The sequence below is a fragment of the Engystomops pustulosus genome, chromosome 4 (assembly GCF_040894005.1).
Source record: "Engystomops pustulosus chromosome 4, aEngPut4.maternal, whole genome shotgun sequence".
Classification (NCBI taxonomy): Eukaryota; Metazoa; Chordata; class Amphibia; order Anura; family Leptodactylidae; genus Engystomops; species Engystomops pustulosus.
The window spans coordinates 170532359-170552458 of NC_092414.1; the positions used below are offsets into that span (position 1 = coordinate 170532359).

Genomic DNA, 20100 nt, shown 5'->3' on the forward strand with positions numbered 1-20100 from the left:
TTATGCTGTAGTTGTATAATACTTTAGGTTCTGAGTTAAATGGTGAGGTATAATGGAAAGCTCACTGCCCTGCCACATTCCACACGTAGTAGACATCTGCCATAGCAGAAGGATCACAATATTTATTTCATCTGTTCAGACAAATGTTCTATATCAGATATGATCAAAACCGAACACATTATACTGTATAAAAATATGTTTAATAAAATAGATATTTGGTATTCATATTTAATATTCTGGCTTTATATGTTGTAGTCAAACTGTTAATAACAACATTTTCTTGGCTCAGCCTAAGGAAGGACCCAACAATATGCTGATCTTTAAATAAATTAACCAGGAGTATTTGTCAGGGGACTTTTTAAAGTCACTTTTGCTATAGACTGTATTGATTTAAAGGTGCAGCATAATAAAGTCCCGAGAAGTTGCAGTGTTTTCACCACCTTGTCCCTACCTGAGGGAATTACACAATTCTTGCAACCTAAAATATCTCAGCTGATAAGTCTTGCTTACCAACTATGTCATTGTCCACAAATAGAGATGAGTGGACCGGATGTACAAGTTTGCGTTTGACTTTCGGGTTCGGCAACCTGACCCTGACATATTGCTGGATTGGCAACCAAACAGCCAATTTGGCAAATGAACACCCCTAGCAACTAGCCATGTCAATGATTAGCTATGGAGACACCCAATAATAGCCATGGCTAGTTGTTTGGGGCATCCTCTTGCCGGTTTGGCCAACAGTCCGGCAATACTGTAAGTCTAAATACTTTAGGAAAAAATAGTTATTAAAGCGGTATTCCAGGAATCAGCATAATTCACATACAAATGAGTCAGTAAAATATAAGCTAATATGTAATTAGTTGTTATTTAAAATTTTGCTCCCCTTAGCAGAAAAATGCTTCTGACATACACTGTAAGGAAGAATTAAAATACTACTGCAGTGGAAAGACTCTAGTCTGGTCACATGTCCTTATCACATGGCCTGCACCTGCCTGGGCAGGTCATGTGATCAGCACTATGTTTGGCTATAGTAGGTTGGTTGTCGTGCATCCAGTATGGCCAGTGTTTTGGTGATGTGCCATGATAGCAGTTACACATCATTACTATGGTAACAGAGCAAGACAGTCTGTTACATCATCATTGGGAGCAGAAAATAAGAGGTAGGAGGAGTTACTGAGAACTAAAGGATCATGGGACTTGTAGTTTCCAGTGGCAGCCATCTTGGTGATAAATCTGCCTACTTTAGAGAGGCCACAAAATGTAGTGAATCATAAAATCAAACTATTTAAGCTCCATTTACTGACTAATGACATTGAGTTTTGTCATATTCATTTATTTATAGCATCATGAGTTTTTGTATCAGACTTTCATATTCCCGCAATACCCCTTTAATTTAAAAAAAAAATGAAAAAGAGCTCATACACACAAAACACTGCCTCCCTACCTAACGCTCTCAACACCAAAAGGAAATTAGATACCCAGGTTAATTACATAGCAGTACAAGGAGTTTCAAAGCACCTTGACCGGATGAGTTTTGAGGGCAACATCTGTTGGTGTAGACCGTAGGGTATGAGGAATAAATGTATTAATTAGCAAAATCCATCATTTCTATGGGGGGGATCCTGATCCTTCCATGACATTACAACCGCCTTATAAGCATATTCTAGAACAAGCTGAGAAAAGATCTTGTCATAGGGACCGTAAATTACTTCATTGATAATTCCCAGGAGACAGACCTTCGGAGACATAAGCTGGGGGAAGCCAAAGTGTTTATTAAGAAATTCCAGCACTTTTGATCAAAATACATTAGCTCTCAGACAAGTCCATACATGGTGTACAAAAGATCCAGTAGCAGCTTGAGGTAGGAAACAAGAGTCATTAAACATCACACCCATGCAAGGTAGTCTCACAGGGGTATAATGTTGTCATATGGTTATATAAACAGTGCAGGAATTTATTTTGGGTCAAATAAATAAAGTTCAACCACTCTCCAATCATCATCAGAAAGACCCGAGATATCTCTTTCCAGCACAGGAGAGCCTTATCAAAGGGTCCACAACCCTGCAATAGCAGAAGAACATAGACCTGGGTGAAAGGCTTTGGGAGATCTGGAGTAGCCCCTAATGTTTCAAGTTTAGTAAATTCCAATGGAAAGATCCCAGAATTGAAGGTTGCTGGGTGATTAGAGGACTTCTCTCAGTGTCGTCCAAATGGCCACCTAAGTTTGCAGCCTGATAACAATAGCAAGGACAACCCTAGAACACAAGCTTTACACATTTTAAACTTGAAGGTGAAACATGATGTTGTGTTTACATGATAAATGAAGAGTGTGTTGACAGGATTTAATAATATCTTCCATTTCTTTCTAGGTTAGTGTTCTGACAACTCTGGAACGAAGGTTCAACCTGCAGAGTGCTGATGTAGGAGTCATTGCCAGCAGCTTTGAGATTGGGAACTTGGCTCTTATACTGTTTGTTAGTTACTTTGGAGCCAGGGGACACAGACCTCGCTTAATTGGATGTGGAGGAATTGTAATGGCCTTGGGGGCTTTTCTTTCCGCTTTGCCTGAATTTCTCACACACCAATATGAATATGAAGCTGGTGAGATTCGATGGGGAGCAGAAGGAAGAGATTTTTGTAATGCCAATGGTTCTTCTAGTGAAGATGTTCCTGATCCGGATATAATATGCAGAAATACTGCTACTACCAACATGATGTACTTGCTTCTTATTGGAGCACAGGTCCTCTTGGGAATTGGTGCTACACCTGTGCAGCCACTTGGAGTATCATACATTGATGACCATGTGAGACGGAAGGATTCCTCCCTATATATAGGTACAGTTTAAAACTTTTAGTAGAATTGTATTAACAATCCAATGAGATACTTTGATTTACAACAATGTGCTTTGTAGAAATAATAACAATTCCAGGAGGAAGCTGGAAAGGTGAAAAGTCTCATTTCGTCTTCTCATCAAGAAGGTGCTCTTTTTGTTGCCAAATCTAAAATAAGAATATGCTGATGAATGGTCATAAAATAGTATTATCTCATTCTAATTGCCATAGGCCTTTAGGATAGATCAGTTGGATTCTAGCATCGCAGAATATTTTGTTCCCAAATAGGTCAACAGGGCCTTTGGAGGGTGAGGTTTTTATTGAAGACCTATCCATAGAAAAAGACATAAGTATTAAGTTGGTGGATGTCCGATGCAATGTAACTACCAACAGTCAATTGTTTCTGAAGGCCTAAAATACCATTCCTATGCATGGAAACTCCTCCTGCTCACTCCGTTGTGATTGTACTGGAGCATTGCAGCTCTGTTTCCAATCATTTGAACCTCTCACAGCCCCAACTACCCTTTAAGAGGATAGGCAGCCACTGAACATACATACGGATCTTGGGGGCTGAATGATGGTTAGTTAATGCAGTGCCTAATATATAAGATTGTCAGAACTTTAATATGTAATATTCCCATCCTAGTCATAAATGTCTGTTCTATCAAAAAAGTAAAATCGGCATTGCCTATGATTTCATGTATTGCAAATATATGCTGTGAAATACCTTACAGAATAATGGGATTTACATTCACATTATATTTTTTATACTTAGTTTTTTTTCATGTTTTCTTAATGTGAAATAGAGCTGCTGTAAGTTATCCTGATTCATAGTAGTTTTCCAGATTCAGAATATTGATGTTCTATCTTTAAAGGGCAGTATGGTATTATATGGGGATTTTACTCCTCATTCATTACAATGTGCTATCAGCACATTGTAATGAAGGGGTTAAAACGAAACAGCCTCGGGTCTTCGGAAGACCCGAGGCTGTCATGGCAACGGATCGCCGCTCACCGATGACGTCACGGGGAGCGACGATCATAGGCAAGATGGCGGAGCCCCGGTGCTAGCTTACAATGCTTGACAATATTCTTGTAGTGGTTTATAAGTTCAATTGCTGATGACAGGTTCCCTTTAAGATCCCTTACAATCAGGCGTTTAAAAAGATCATAAAAGATTTTTTTCTGTGCCAGAATTTATTTGTACTGAAACTGATTTTTACTTTAGTCAATTATTTAAAACTACCAAATGAAAAAGCACCAATCTACTGCAAGGATGGACATTAGAAAATGAGCTTGTTTGAGTCATTGAAAAAATCCGCTTTGGAGTGAGATGTAAATTGGTTGTATAAAGTCAAGGAGGTGGAGATTTTAACACTGAAGTCAAGCTCTTTCTTCCTCAGAAAGTTCATTTCACTGTAATTGATGGTCCTGCATCAAGAGACATCATTTACCAGATTCCAATCACAGAGGAGGAGGAGTTTAGAGCTTTGTGACTTGTGTTAAATTCTCCAACTCCTTGACTTTCTAAAACCAATTTACATCTTACTTCAAAGATGATTTTCTGGATGATGCCACCACACAGGACCATGAAATAAACAAGAAGGTGTTACAATGATTGACAATATTCTGGTATTGGTTTATAAGCTCAATTGTTGATGACAGGTTCCCTTTAAGGTCACCTACAATCAGGCATTTAAAAAGATCATAAAAGAAATTTTCTGTGCCAGAAAAACACAATTTATTTGTACTGAAACTGAAAAAGCACCAATCTACTGCAAGGATGGACATAAGAAATTAAGGCTTTCTCACTCCACCTTTGGTATATCACACAGGTTTATTAACTTTTATTAATCAATTGTTCATTACAGATGATGACAATAATTACCAGAAACATTGCTGCTCACTGGTCTTATTGATTTTGCTTTACATAGTTGCTGTCTACAGATATATAGCAAACCCAGGAAATGTACCAGATTCTTGAATGAAAGGTTCTAGCGATATTAATAACTAAAACCCCTTCAGCTCTGTTTGACTTTTCACTCTTAGTTCTTATCTAGCTCAGGACGGCAACGTGTGGAGTGCATTCATTTTATTAGGCTAAATGTCTTATACTGTAGTAGTGACTATAAAGATGGTATACTGAACGGCACCATGATATCCATGGTACATATAACCATATACTGCAGGTTGCTGGCTTTGTTGTGTGACTGACTACCAATGCTAACTGCTGCAATCGTGATTTCCTGTTTCAACCCCAAAATTATTTACACTGGGATGTTAGATTGTGGCGCAAGGGGTTAATGAATTGTTGCACAACTGAAAAGGTTTCAAACTGTCTCTAAATTTAAGAGGGTGAAATTGAACTCCATAAAGCAGTCTTTTGCAGCTCGAAGTGTGCGCCAAAAACTGTGTTGGGAAACTAGAAGCGCATGAAAAGTGTCTGGATTTGAAAGCTGCACATAAATTGTGTACAGAAAAAAAGAAAAGGCGTGAGTATCGGAAAAGGACAGATATTGTAGTACTGACCCGAAAGGTGAAAAGTCAATAATACAAGGTCCCACTTTGTCTTGCAAAAAACAAGTCTCCATGTAGATATGTTGTTGGTCATTGTTATTCGTCCTGTCCAAGGCCTGATACACATAGCAGAAATGTATGAAACCTGTCAAGTGGCCGGTTCCTATAGTTCTCTATAATGGATTATGTATGGTGATGTATATATCCATCCAGTATCGTATATGGATTCCAGAGACAATTTCCTTATGGGAGAGGAGATATCCTCTGCGAATCTGTGCAGATATTTTTCATAAATTTCAAAGCACCTGCAATCTGTTGCAGAACTTGACCATCTGTATCTATCCTTATTAGGCAACAGCAACTTTATGAATCTGAGTAGAAAACTATTGTATGGTTACATTTTTGGTGTACTTTAGCTGTCATTGGATTACAAATATGGCAATTCATTGCAATAAATACCTCCGATGCCGCCTCCTGGCAAAATCGGCTGTCTGTAAGCAGGATCTTGGGTGATCAGCTGAAAGAGGATTCCTTTAAGTGAGAACCATACTGTTTTGTGCAGGCTAGACCAACATGGGTCCTATGATAAAGCTTTTATCACCAATTACAAGCATAAACAGAGTGGGCCCAATTCACATGTAGCCCATAAGGTCTTCAGCTATGACTGAATCTTTATTAGAGACTACTGTTACTGCTACGGTGGAAGGCGACTGTTTCTGATTAAAAGAAAACTTTTCATTTTTACAAGTATCATCATCCATTTGAAAGCGACCTGGGGCTGATCTGGCTGTCAATGAAATTGAGTATGACAGCGCTGGCTTATATAAAACCAGGAAATGGAGATCTCAAAGAAATTAAATAGGGAAAAGTGCACCCAAACCACAAATGTTCAGGTCCATTGCGAGTTTGGGGCCCTGGAATTGGTACTTGGGGTCACCCCCTTCCGTAAACACCAGGTACTGATGGTGGGTGTAAACCCTTTAAATGTTGCCAACACGGGTGTACTAATCACGGGTGCTGATGAGATGAGCATTCCCAGGCCTGAATGAGTCCGCTCATTCCTAACAGTAAGTACCTTTTCCGGTGGTGACCAAGTGACCCTGACCATTGCTGTAGATCTGTGTTAAATTGGTCAATATGTTGATCCTTCCTGCCTATAAAAGGCAGCAGCAGCTGATAAGTGAGTATTCAGACTGCTGCTGTATTGAATGGATAAAGAAGCATTATTGTAATTGATTTATCTCTTCTAGTATTTATAAGGCGCGGTGCTGTTCTCTCTACAAAGTGCAGAATGAGAGGCATTTCCATCATTTGGAATTATTAATAAGCATTGTTCCCTAAAGAATGAAACAATTAATATAACCGGGAAAGCTTTTTGTAATGCAGCAGGCGGCTAAACACGAAATAATGTCCAATTTAGAGATGCACTTTTTTTTTTCCCCTTCAGTTGTTGCTGTTACTTGTTAAATTACAAAAACCGAACATTAACCTGAATCTTAATCAGTTTCAAGATTGTTCAGATTATTCCATCTGCTGCAAGATTTAGATTTTCTTCTTGTTATTTATTTATTTTTCTCCTTGGTGCCGGAAGATTATAAAAGCTGATGCTCGCGCTCTACAAGCAAACACTGTTTTTTGCAGCGTTAGGCAATTTCTTCCAATTAGTCAGCTTGTACGGCTACAAAAAGGCTCCTGCAAATTAAAAGTAATATCATTATAAGGTTGTATCTACATATTTACTTTGTAAATAGCCTGAAGAGTGTCTCTGATTATGTTGACACAAAAATAATGTCAGTCCTTGCATGTGTATTTAAGTAATGCGCACAATATTACAGCGTACAATGGCTAAATATATAGTATATAAAAATGACAGAATCTTCAACTTCAAAAGATTTTTATTGTCCTTGGTCGATGTCTCTCTGTGTATATTGGATGTATACAAATATATAACATATATTTTTGAAAAAATATGCCAAGTCCATTATTTTAACAGATATAAAAATTCCTTAAAATTAACATATAATAATTCTTTATAAAGTGCAATCATATTCTGCAGCCCTTTACAGGTCATGGGGGACATTTACATATATTGTTTCAACGCCACAATATTGGTGTCTTCCGACACTTTCAACCTGTTTGATTTTTTTGGGTGCAAAATTTTGGCTCTTCTATTTTTCTGACTTTTGTGGTGCAATTAGTGGCGCATAACGCTGAGCTAGGGAGTTCTAAACAGTGCTGGGGACCTGGGTTCTAGTCCCAGGGTCAACATCTGCAAAGAGTTTGTATGTTCTCTTGGCGTTTGCGTGGGTTTCCTCCGGGTCCTCCGGTTTCCTACCACACTCCAAAAACATACTCGTATGCTGTTTAGATTTTGAGCCCCATGGGGACAGGGGCCAATTTGGCAAGCACTGTGCAGCGCTGTGTAATCTGTAGGCACTATATAAATAAAGAATTATTATTATTATTATTATTTTAGTACATGCGCCAATTTATTAATCCCTTGCACCACAAAGTTATATCCCACTGAAAAATATAGAATGGGCCCAGCGCCACCCTGCACCACCTTAATAAATGCCCCTAATTGTGAATATTATAGAAGATCTTAAGATGCTGATCCTTATGTTTTTCTTTTTTCCCTGACATTCACTATTATTGATGTTAGTGGGTCATGAACAAGCAAACCTGATATAGGAACCAATGCATATGCATTTAGATCAGCTGCAGAGCACATATCTATAAGTAAAAGTGTTTTAGGCAGCCCCTTCTCATAGAACAGGTCTCATTGTTCATATCTTCATTATTATATTAGTGTTTGTTTTCATTCATAGGAACAGAAAACAAAGCAACATCACTGTTGGATCATATTATGGATACCTATAGCCCTTTCAGCATTTCTGAAGGTTGAGGTTTCGAATGGAGCCTGTAACACAATAGTGACTGTGTATGTGTAGATGAAGATCAATCTATGCTAATATTAATGGGGAGACAATCGGTTCACATCTGTTGTGTTCTCTTCATTTTCAACAGTTTACTCTACAAAGTAATTCACCATGCGTTGCCATTTTGTCTGGCATTTTTAATGAATTTGGGTCAGATGCCCCTGACACAATTTTCATTGAAGCTGTGAACACATCCTAAGGCTGGTTGAACATGAGCAAGTTTGTTGTGACAAATTTGCTATCTGTATCTGCTGGACTTGCCCGTCCGACCATAGGAATGTTGAACTGAACGGGGGATGCTAAGTTCAATTCAAACATTCTATGTTCCGACATGTAAATCAAGCACATATACAGAGCCGGTTTGTCAAAATAAACTTCCTTGTAAACAACCAGTCTAAAAACCTGTAAGGCTAATAAGTATACAGATACATTTTAGAAATTGTGACTTTTAAAGTAATTTAAAAGGTCTTGCAGTAATTCATGTGCTTGCGGCACACACACGTTGGTTCAGATGAATGAAACTGACTTTCAATCGGAAAAATGTTATAAATCTGCCACATGTGAATATGCTGACATTAGTCGATGTCCATTGCTTTAGTGAAGGCTGGGTATTGATTATAAGTAATTGATGAATCCACAATGATGAATACCCCTATGTCAGTCTAAGATGCCCTGATAGGACATACTTTACTGTATATATATATTTATTACGTAGGCAATACATATATTGCCTATAGCTGACAGCCCCTTATCTATATATTATAGAGAGGAAAAAAAGGAAAATGTCCTTCCTGATCTGTGTACATTGCTCTTAATGGAATTATTTTCCTTTTGATCATGGAAATTGCTGAACACATAAGAAGAGTGAGAACTACAAGCATGTATTAGAAGTAACATGGTCACAAGGGAGGCCGCCTCATTATTCTTATCTGTAGATGAGCAATGTGACATGAAATTGCATACAGCTCTTCAAGGATCTTCTGATATATCTCTCTTTGCTATGGTTGGTTGCACTGATGATAGCTGTAACTTAATAGGAAAGAAAAGGCTGAAATGCAGTACAGTATATAACACCCCGCCAGTGCTGGTAACAGAATGCTCAGAATCTCTTCTAACCATTGATTGACCTTTATTAGAGAAGACAGACTGTAAAAGTCTTCTATACATTGGCGTCTGCAAAGCAAACTGTGCACATAAGAGAATATCACTGTACAATGGCTTACCGATGAACTGGCCAACGTTACTATAGATGCAGATCTTGCCTTTATTTAAGAAAGGTATTGTGTCTACCAGAGGTCGCACTAAATTTCAGACATAGTAAAAAAAAGTCCTCATAGTATTTTTGAGGAGCATTTTTTAGCACTGGAGGAGTACAAAGTTAGCCGTAATGCTAAAAACGAAACCACAGGCATACATAATGTAATGCAGGAAAACGATCACCGTCTTCCATGTATAAATAGGACCCTTCTTAAATACAAGTGCAAGCAGTTTGCTTTAGAAAGAAGGTGAAACGTCTGACAGGCCCACAGCCTTACGTAAATGTGGCCCATGGTGCTTGTACTAGAATACATTGTGTGAATGGGTTCTTAGGCTGTTTACCCACGAGCGAGTGCATCCTGAGAAAAAAATGCTCTGTGTACTGAACAGTTTTCCTGAACTGGACCTCATATCAGTGGACTAAAATCACCATGTTACTTTTGGGATTCGGTTGCCCTGATCCCTATGTTGTGTATTAAATGTCTATAGGACGAAATACTGTCCATAACTGTATACCAGACACTTACTCTCTTTAATTCCCTTACTGGAACCATTCCGGTTGTGTAGGCTTGTTTCATAGGGCTATCCAGCCAGGGATAGGTTCCTGTCGGGGTTGTGGCTAATTAGGACCACGACTCCGAGGTTAGGTTCTCAGGGTAATAGAGAAGTTGGACTCAGGGTGCATCAGGGAGAGTGACATTGTTATTTTGACCCCATTCTTGACATCCGTAAGTCCTATCTTACCCTGCTTGTACTCACCAATCCTCTTCACACTCTAAAGACACGTTGTGTCTTCTTTCTGGACGAGCTCTCTGACGCCTCTCTCCTGAGATAAAACCAATGAACAGTTGTCGTGCTCAAGGAAGATGGATAGTATGTGTTGATGACTTATGCTGCTGAGCATCCAAGGTGAGCCTGGTGTCTTTATCCGATCATGTGAAACTTTGTCCATTTAGGCCACCCAGCTCATGTCTTGCATATGTCCTTTTTTCCTAGATGGGGTTCATGCACCTAGGATTCTGCATAGCAGCAGCTATTTTGTATCACATTACGTTTGTATATTTTATGAGATTTCTCAGTAAAAGCTAAGTTTTAGATCACTTCTTTGTATGTATTTTTCTGCCTCAAGCACATTAAGTGATCACGGGTCATTAGTTTGTTATTGACCACGTCTTTTGGATTATTTTTTGCTTTAGAAAGAAGGTGAAAAGTCTGACAGGCCCACAGCCTTTAGTAAATGTGGCCCATGGTGCTTGTACTTGAATATAGTGTGTGAATGGGTTCTTAGGCTGTTTACCCACGAGCGAGTACATCCTGAGAAAAAAATGCTGTGGACTGAACAGTTTTCCTGAACTGAACCTCATATCACTGGACTAAAATCACCATGTCACTTCGATCCACTGATACAAGGTATGGTCCGGAAAATCTCTTGAGCCAGGCACAGACTGGCCCACAGGTGAATAGCTAAGCTAAGTGGGCACCAAGGTCAAGCATTATGTTTAATCCACATTCATTGAAAGAAAAAAAACAACAATTACAATAAAATTACTTTAGATATATGAGGGGTAGTCTTGCAGGACCTCAACACGTCAGCATAACAGTATCACAATGTTATGTAAGAATGATCTGAAACAAAATGAAATCATAGTAGGAATTTCCTGCACCCATTTTGCTGGTAAAATAGCTATGTTAGACAGGGGAAGACAGACGTGACAAAACTAGACAGACAAGACAAGGGCGTTGGTGGTGGTGGGGGTCCATAGGAAAAACCAAGGTCAAGCATTAGTGCTTGATGGGGTACCCTCACATTTTTTCTTACAGGTGTACAGTTGTGGGCCCTTAGATCAAATGTTACTGGTAGGCCCTAGGCGTCCCAGTTCGACTGTGCTTGCTCATGAGCAAGCAGCATTATTGAGACTGATGGGATACATTATATCAGTTTACTCCAACGTCTTATGATGTTCCATACAGTGTAACCTACATTAGTTCTATATTTTTGTATCTAAATTACATTATATCTCTCAGGACCACATGGAGTACATCCTACAGATACTGCAGTACATCTTATAGATATAGATTGCTACAGTCACTTTTTAGTTACTTTGTTCTAGAAGTATTCTTGTACATTCTAATTGATCACCAAGGGTAGGTGACAATATCAGATTGATATTGGTCTGACAACCGATACCATCCGATGCCATAACCTATGTGATCTTGTCTACCTGTCCTATGACTCCTGTTCAATATAATGTGTCATAAGGATTGTCAGGGCTTTGTGTCCTCCAAGGGGTTGTGGACCTTAGTCACAGGCTCTAATCTTTGCTCATGGGACTAGTAGGTCTTCAAGCTCTAGTGACATTCTATCTCCGCATACAAAATCCTCTTACCAGGAGACCACTGTGATTGCAAGGTTCTAGCCTTCAACCCCAGACACTAGCAAGATGACTGAGTAGGAGCTAGGACCATGCACATCATTGCAACACTAGTGATGCTCATAGCAGAGCATGACACTCAATGGGGCACATGTATCACTCCTATTGCTTTCTTTTACTTTTTTGTGCCACTTTTTGTAGTTTGAGACTTTTTAGGTGCAGAATCAAGCAGCGTACCAAAATTAACTGCCTCAAGGATTTAATTCAGATTGTCGTATGTAGCTTTGTAGCTGAGGCGTTTGTTCAACTTGTGAGACTTTTGGGCTCTGAAATAGTCCCATTTTTCCACCTAATAAGTCCCAAAACAGAGCACGCTAGACCAAGATTAACTTTTGGGAACTACTATTCGGGACTAAAAAATGTCACATCAGAAAAAGTGGCAAAAGTGAGACTAAACAGGCAACTGATCACATGTATCACAAAGGGGTGAAACTTAAGATACATTACAATGATTAAGTAGGCCAACTTCAGGAAACCTGAAAAAGTGGCAGCCAAAAAAACGATACATGTGCCCCATCATTTAGCATCCAAACTGAATGTTACTGGACCTTTCAATGTTGTCCACAGAACACCACATGTCCACAGAACACCACATGTGTAGGGAAAAGTTTCACACATATTCAAATGCATGGACAGGAATATCTGGCTGATGATGTAAAAGACAGGAGGCTTTACTTCACATATCAACAACCGGAGTCATTTTAATGTGCTGGTACCTAAACAGGGCTTTAAAAGTCATATTTGACCATGTTCGGATTTTGAAGGGTCCACTAATCACTATTCATCACTATTCATAAGTTTAAAAAGAGATGGAATCCATCAGAAACGTATGAACAAAGCCTACAGTGTGTATAAATGGGAAGCATTCAGATGTTATAATATTTGCAATTTTCTTTCACATTTTTTTTACATTTTCTTACCCAAACAATCCAAGAAGCAATGCTTTGTTAAAAGATATTGAAGACTCAAATAGTTCACATGTTCTGTTTATCTGGTTATGGTTATCTTTGATTGTTTATTCTACAGTATACTTTTTTGTATGTGGAGAAAAATTGCAGGTATACACAAAATTATCATAATTATTCGTGTAAAAGAGAACCTGCCATGCCAATTTACCCTTATCCCTAAATGGTTCCTTTTCATGGCTGCAGTGCTAAAAAAATCAGTTTGTAAACTTAAATGCAACTCACTAACTGTCTATCACACTAATTGAGTCCTGCATATTAAAATGTTCTTGCATTGCCCTGCCTCCTTGTTCCTAATTGACAGGTTATGATATCCTGCTGTATGGAGAGCTCTGTTACATTACTTGGCAGTTAAAGTCATGTGACCAGAATGACATCATCAAAAGGCCTGTGGGTGTAGAGTGGCGTGACAGTGGTGGAGAGGACGGGCACGGGGTGTTCCTGCGTTCTTTTCAAAAACTTTTGTTTGATGGTGTTTACGCAAAACTATGCCAGGTCTGACCTCCGCTCCGCATCACTGCAACAAGGGGGTTGAATGGCCACAATCATACACCGCCACAGGAGCAGTGGGGTATGATTAATCTCCCCCCCCCCATGTATCATATCAACTGAAAACACAGCATACCTCCATTGAGGATAGGGAGAAGTAGAAATCCATGGAGAAGACCATGGAGACTGCCGTGGTCTCATGTGATCAGATATATGCATGGTGTACAGTTTGCTAATGTTAGGAGGCTAAAGGACCTTTGATGATGTCATTATGGTCACATGACATGTAGAGAAGAGGCCTGGGATATTGGAGGAGTAGAAAGGAGTGGTTGCAGGACAAGCCTTCTCTGATGCCTGGTAACATAACATAAAGTTGATTTTTTTATGCAAGGGAAACAAATGTTAGTTTAAAGAAAAGTGTCAGATAGCTAATATGGCTCTATGGGAACCTGTCACCAGCTGTATATGTGAAAATGTGCTAACATGTTTCCTTTAAGGAGATACCATTCTGCAAAAATCAAAATTGAAATTTGAGACCATAATTCTATGGATAATAGATAATATTAAGCAGTAAAAATATATCAGATATTAATATATAGATGCCATGAAAAGCTGATGCAAACGTCTGTGTAGTGGACAGGAGCTTGTTCAGTGTCCTTTACGACAAATTATTGTACAATAATAATCATATGAGCCCACCATCAACTGGTGTCCAAAAATCATCTAACTCTGGCCCAGGTAAAATGTAGCCTGTAGCACAGGTGGATATCAATACATGAAGTACAAGTAGAGGTAAAATTCTAGATATACAGGCGGTCCCCTACTTAAGAACACTCGACTTACATACGACCCCTAGTTACAAACAGACCTCTGGATATTGGTAATTTATTGTACTTTAGTCCTAGGCTACAATGATCAGCTGTAACAGTTATCACTGGTGTCTGTAATGAAGATTTAGTGTTAATATTGATTCTTATGACAACACAACATTTTTAAAATCCAATTATCACAAAGACCAAAAAAGTTCTGTCTGGGATTACAATGATAAAATATACAGTTCCGACTTACATACAAATTCAACTTAAGAACAAACCTACAGACCCTATCTTGTATGTAACCTGAGGACTGCCTGTACTTATGTGTGATCTCATAAATATTTTCCTTCAGCATTACCTACATAGAGAGATAATATAATGGAAATTGTTGTATTTCTTAATTGCAGGATCAATTACTGGTTACAAATACTGATTAAAATACTTCTTAAAAGAAATCTGCCATCAAAATCAAGCATGAATAAGCCAGGGACACTTACTCATAGATCCGGGCACTATGACTGCCATAATCTTCTTATATTTGTTAGCCATGGCAACCTTTTAAATTATGCTAATGAGTCTGAGGGACTGTGGTGGGTGTTTTCAGAGCCCCTCGGTGCTACAGTGTAACAGACTGTTAGACTGACTAGAACATATCTCCTCCTCCCCCTGCTCTCTCCCTCCTCACTCTGCATGTGTATTATAGCAGCAGGAGGAAATGCTGGGGTAGGGGAGACCTGAGACCAGCTTAGCTCATTGTAACAACCAGTGAAATCGCTGACCCCTCCCCCTCCAGATCCCCTTAGGGTAAATAACATCATTTTAAATAATTATTTTAGAAGAAAGGAAGCCATGGGTAACAAATATGAGTAGATTACCACAGTCACAGGGCCTGGATCTATGAGTAAGTATCCCTGGTTTATCATGATGGATTTTGATGGTAGGTCATGAATTGGGAAGTAAAACGGCATTTAAAGTGCCCTTTTACTTCCTGATTCTGGACTGTTGATCGCTGTCAAGCTTTTACGAGCACCTGGTAGCGGGACTTGTTGTGTAACGGCTCGCGTGTGTAGCTGCTGCCGCTGGACTTGTGCTTTGTTGTCTGCCCGTGTATTGGGTAGTGCCAGTTGTTCTGTTTCTATTCCTCTCTTGAAGGTAAAAGTCATACTTTTTCATACCCCTTTGTTCTTTTTTCTCTTATCACCTATATTTTGTATCCTGTTGAAACATGTCTGTTTTCTCTTTTATGCTTTTCCATTTATATAACAATGATAAGTTTTTCAACCATAAATTTCTTGTTTGCCAGCAATATGTCATTCTAGAGAATACTCTGATGTGAATACCAGTTTCTGTTCATTGGCACCTTCACTGTATTGGTGAATGTACAGAAATGGCGCTGTTTGCTAGTCATAATATAGATTGAAATAGCCATAAAAGATGAGGGGCATAGCATAGTTCAGAATAGGACCCTTATATGGTAACAAGTTGGAGTAACCAGGAACTTTTAGTAAACTATTCAACTACAAATTAGCCCACAACACAGTTAATCTTAAGAATAGCAAAGAGGGGGATGCCAACCTGATCTTGGACATTATGCTCCCAACCTAGTCTTGGCCACCATACTCACAACCTGTTTTTGGCCACCTTGCTCTCAACCTGGCATAGGCGACCTTGCATCCAACTTGATCTTGGCCACCTTTCTACCATCGTGGTATTGACCACCTTACTCCTAACCTGATTTTGGCCACCTTGCTACCATCCTGGATTTGGCCACCTTACTCCCAACTGGCCTTGGCTACCTTGCCTTCAACTTGATCTTGGCCACCTGGCTACCATCCTTGTATTGGCCACCTTGCTTTCAACCTGGTCTTGGCCACTATTCTTTAAGGGCCTAATAGTTGCCAACTAATCTACCTCTATGGTATATAAATATATATATTTTTTTGTAGACATGACAAACTATGCCCCTTCTTGTTTTTTTTAGATGCTTTCAGGCATCTTAAAAAAGTTTTTGTTGACACATTATTTTTCTTGTCCTCTGCGTACCATTTCCAAGATAAATTATTGCTGGAACATTTCTTTTTGGAAAATGCTTTCATAATTGCCCCTAAGTGGCTAGCTGAATGCACATCTTCTGAGAATGTGAGATAACAGAATGACGATGGAGACCTCCTCAAGCCTCCTGCTCTGCTCCGATACATTTAGTGATTGATGCTTCATTTACTGACAAATTACAGCTCTGAGGATAACAGCTACAACAGTAGGCTTCATGTGAAGCTGTAAAGTGATGCTTCAGTACACCAATATCTGAACATGCTTGATGCCTGTAAACTGTTACAATGTACAGAATCCTTTCTTTGAAAGGCCTTCTCTCTATTACTATTCTTGTTTGCCAGTCTTCGTTACATTTTGAGTCTTTTCACAGGTTAGATAATATTTGTCATTGCCTTTAATACTAATAAATATTCCTGTGCTTATATTCATATCTACTAATTTGCTGTATGCTCATAGAAATCAGTGTCAGTGGCAGAAAAACATTTAGTACAAATGACTAGTGATGAACTGTTCAGATCAAGGTTCAGGTACCGAAACCTGGATCAGAACCAGTAACACCCATGATCATTTAAAACATAGTTGAAATGTTGCTGGAAAAGTCACAAGCGCCATTTAAATTACTGCAGAACTAACATGCCAATGGTCCTGTGCACCACCATTTTGGGGAGGGTTGTCACTCCCGATGACATCATCAACCCAGGGGCCATAAGAGGATCTGCAGTTGGGTCAGTCTGACTTTGGATAGAGGGGCATAACTTGAGAAGGTACGGAGGTTATGGTTGCATCTGAGCTCATGAGTCTTAGGAGGTTATTCTCCATGGTACTATAAAAATACATTATAGTTAGGAGCATCAGACCACTTGGGGGATATGTAGTTGAAAATTCCCATCCTCAATCTTTACAGCCTCAACATGATTCATTACGACTTTTAGGTTATTGATTTGTCATGTTTTTTTTTTATAATACTGCACATAAACTTACGGTAACAATTATGATGAAATGTCAGTCAGTGTTTTTATGGGAGCTGTTAGTCCGATATGAAATACATTTAGAGAGATGTAAAGAATAACATTTTATGCTTATTCAATGCTTTTATGCTATTATGTTTAGATAGGAAAGCTAAAACTAACTGAAACCATTCAACATTGCCTTGTTTATGTGAACTTCAAGATCATTCAGCCCTTGGGATCACCAATTCCAATGCCAGAACATTGTTTCAGGGCAATCACTGACTGTGTAGCACTTCATTGACTTGCTGCTTGTAAAGACAGAAAACATCAATCTTTAAGAGTGCTTGTGTCTCATGGGGGTGCATGTAGTTTGAAACTCCAGTCACAACATCATTTTACATTGCAGAAATGTCTAATGGACATCAGTTGTAATCACAGGGACATGATCAGAAATATAGTAAATTCTATTCAAGGATTTCAACATTTTGTTTGTGTGGGAAAATGTGTCACATGGACAGGGCCACATCTGGATGAAGACCCCGCCTCAGGCGACAGATGCAGAGCCCTGAAGGGGGGTGGCAGAAGAGTTGTTGGACCTGCCGCTGTACTGTACTATTATCTGCATCTGTGTCTTTAGACACCAATGCAAGTGGTAGAGCGACACTGCCCAGCACTGACCTGTTTGTCTCTGCTGCTCTGTTTCTCTAAAGTACAATATGCTGCTGTGTAGTTAGATTGCATTCTTTCCCACACTATTCCTAACACTGCATTATTTCATCCCTGCTTGTCTTAATTGATTTCCACCACACTCGTTTGTCCATGTTCACACGTTCCAGTTGGATTGCCCTCTCCATTTTGGTTGGATTGTGTTGGCCTGATTGCATATGCGCTTTGACTGAAATGCATGAGATAGGTAACAAGCCCCATATGTAATAAATGCAAAACATGTGGTGCTCCTTACTGATTGCATGCTTTGCAGTGGAAATGCATATGAATTAAGGAGAACCCCTCCCCGCTCCGGTAGGATTACATTTCTAAATGCAATCCAAATGGAACATGTGCATGCAGCCTCTGTCTCCTGCTAACTTTGTTGTTAAACTAGCTGTGATGGAGAGATGCCTACTCCACTCACATTCTTCCCATTTTTTGGGGATGTCATACAGCCAGCTAAATCACTCTGTGGGCACTCTGACATCTGCCCACTTCCCAGTGCTTGCTATAAGTTTTCTTCAGAGCTTGCAAACATTTTCTGCACTTCTCTATATTGTATTTTTGCCCCAACATGTCTTCCGATTATCCATTTGTCTCTTGACTCATTACTGCATTGTCCTCTTGGTTTTGATGCATATTTGTATGACTATTCTTCTGTGTTTGTTATGTCCATTTTTTGTCTCTGTGATTTTACTTTGGCACAGGAAAGGAACAATGACTACTTATTACCTACCATTTAAGTAGAAGGGGCAATTAGGTAGGGACATCTGGGGGGTCTCCCTTTAGGGCTCACTGTCTGTCCCTGTCCTATCTTTCAATCTTATTGTCCATTCCCTAACAGCTGCATTACTATAGGACCTTTACCCCAGGAAACTTCTACACCTATTGGAATGGCCTCTTGTTTTGTGCTGTTGTCCTTGGCCTTGTATACTGCAACTATGATGCTAAAAGTCCCCTTCAGAGTGTTTGGTCAGTGAAATGTGGCCACCACATGGTCCCAGAGTCTAGAACAAGCATTTTCTTGTGTTTTATCTTAAGAAATAGGTAAAAGGAGCATAGCCTTGTCAATGAGTTAACATTTTACTATTATGTGGGTCAGCAAGAACGGTCAAATATTTTGGTTATGTGTTCAAGCCTATATGACCTTGATAACACATTTCTAGGGATTTACATAGATGTATATTCCTGGACAGAAGGTATCAGGAAGACAGATATTCTCTGTCTTATCAGCGTCCTGGTATTAGCCGATAAATGTGAGATGCTTAACATCAAAGCTGAACAAATACAATGGATTTAACTCTTTTTATTATAGCCTTCCTCAGGGGAATGAGAGATTGTGCAGTGATGGACTGACACAATTACATAGCAGGTTCAATAACACTCGTTTCTACAGATACATTTAGCATTCATTTATTAATTCCTTACTAGGGCAATAACAAAAAAAACATTCCTTAAATGAAATGAAATGATTAAATGATAATGTTTTATTCAAACCTATTTTTTTTTGCTTGATATTTTAAGTCACAAGTGAAGATATAAAAGCGGAAATCTATATTTGAAATATTAAAGACAATCTTTTACAAACCCCTTTAATTGGTGCCATATTGGTGACTTTTGCATTTGTAATTTTTTTTCAAAGCCATTCTCCTTTGGGAATATATCCCGCAAAAAAAAAACTTTATAAATAAAGTATTTCCATTATAATAATGTGCCAGTTTTACTTAAGCAATTTTTTTTTCAATTCTAAATGGTTACTGTTAAATGGTCGCAGTACAAACTCTACAAAGTCCTCATACAGCTCTGCTGATGGGGAAATATAAAGGCTATATGTGAAATATATAGCAGTTTCCTTTTTTATATCCACTTTAACACCTCCACAACGAAAGGGCCCAAAAGGGGAGAGTCAAGGAATGGGCCGGGTGGGGCATGGATCTGGTGGAGGATCTTACTATATTGGTTGCATTGTGCGCCAGTGGGTTGTATCACGACCCAGTGGTGATAAACTCCCTCTATGGCTTTTGAAAGGCAGAGAATTAGGATCAAAAACAGAAAAAGTCTGTAGTTGGAAGGGGGGAAAATGGGCTAAAATCACTTAAATCAATTATCCATAACACATTTATTAATCACATCAATACAGTCTT

The 20100-nt window shown here is 39.0% G+C and overlaps 1 protein-coding gene across 1 annotated transcript in view; it reads left to right on the forward strand.

Moving 5' to 3' along the window:
• SLCO3A1 (solute carrier organic anion transporter family member 3A1) overlaps positions 1–20100 on the forward strand; it is a 235173-nt gene that overhangs the window by 21705 nt on the left and 193368 nt on the right. Inside the window, exon 2 of the mRNA XM_072148553.1 lies at positions 2370–2835. Coding sequence (XP_072004654.1) covers positions 2370–2835 — 466 coding nt within the window. The remainder of the gene's footprint in view (positions 1–2369; positions 2836–20100) is intronic.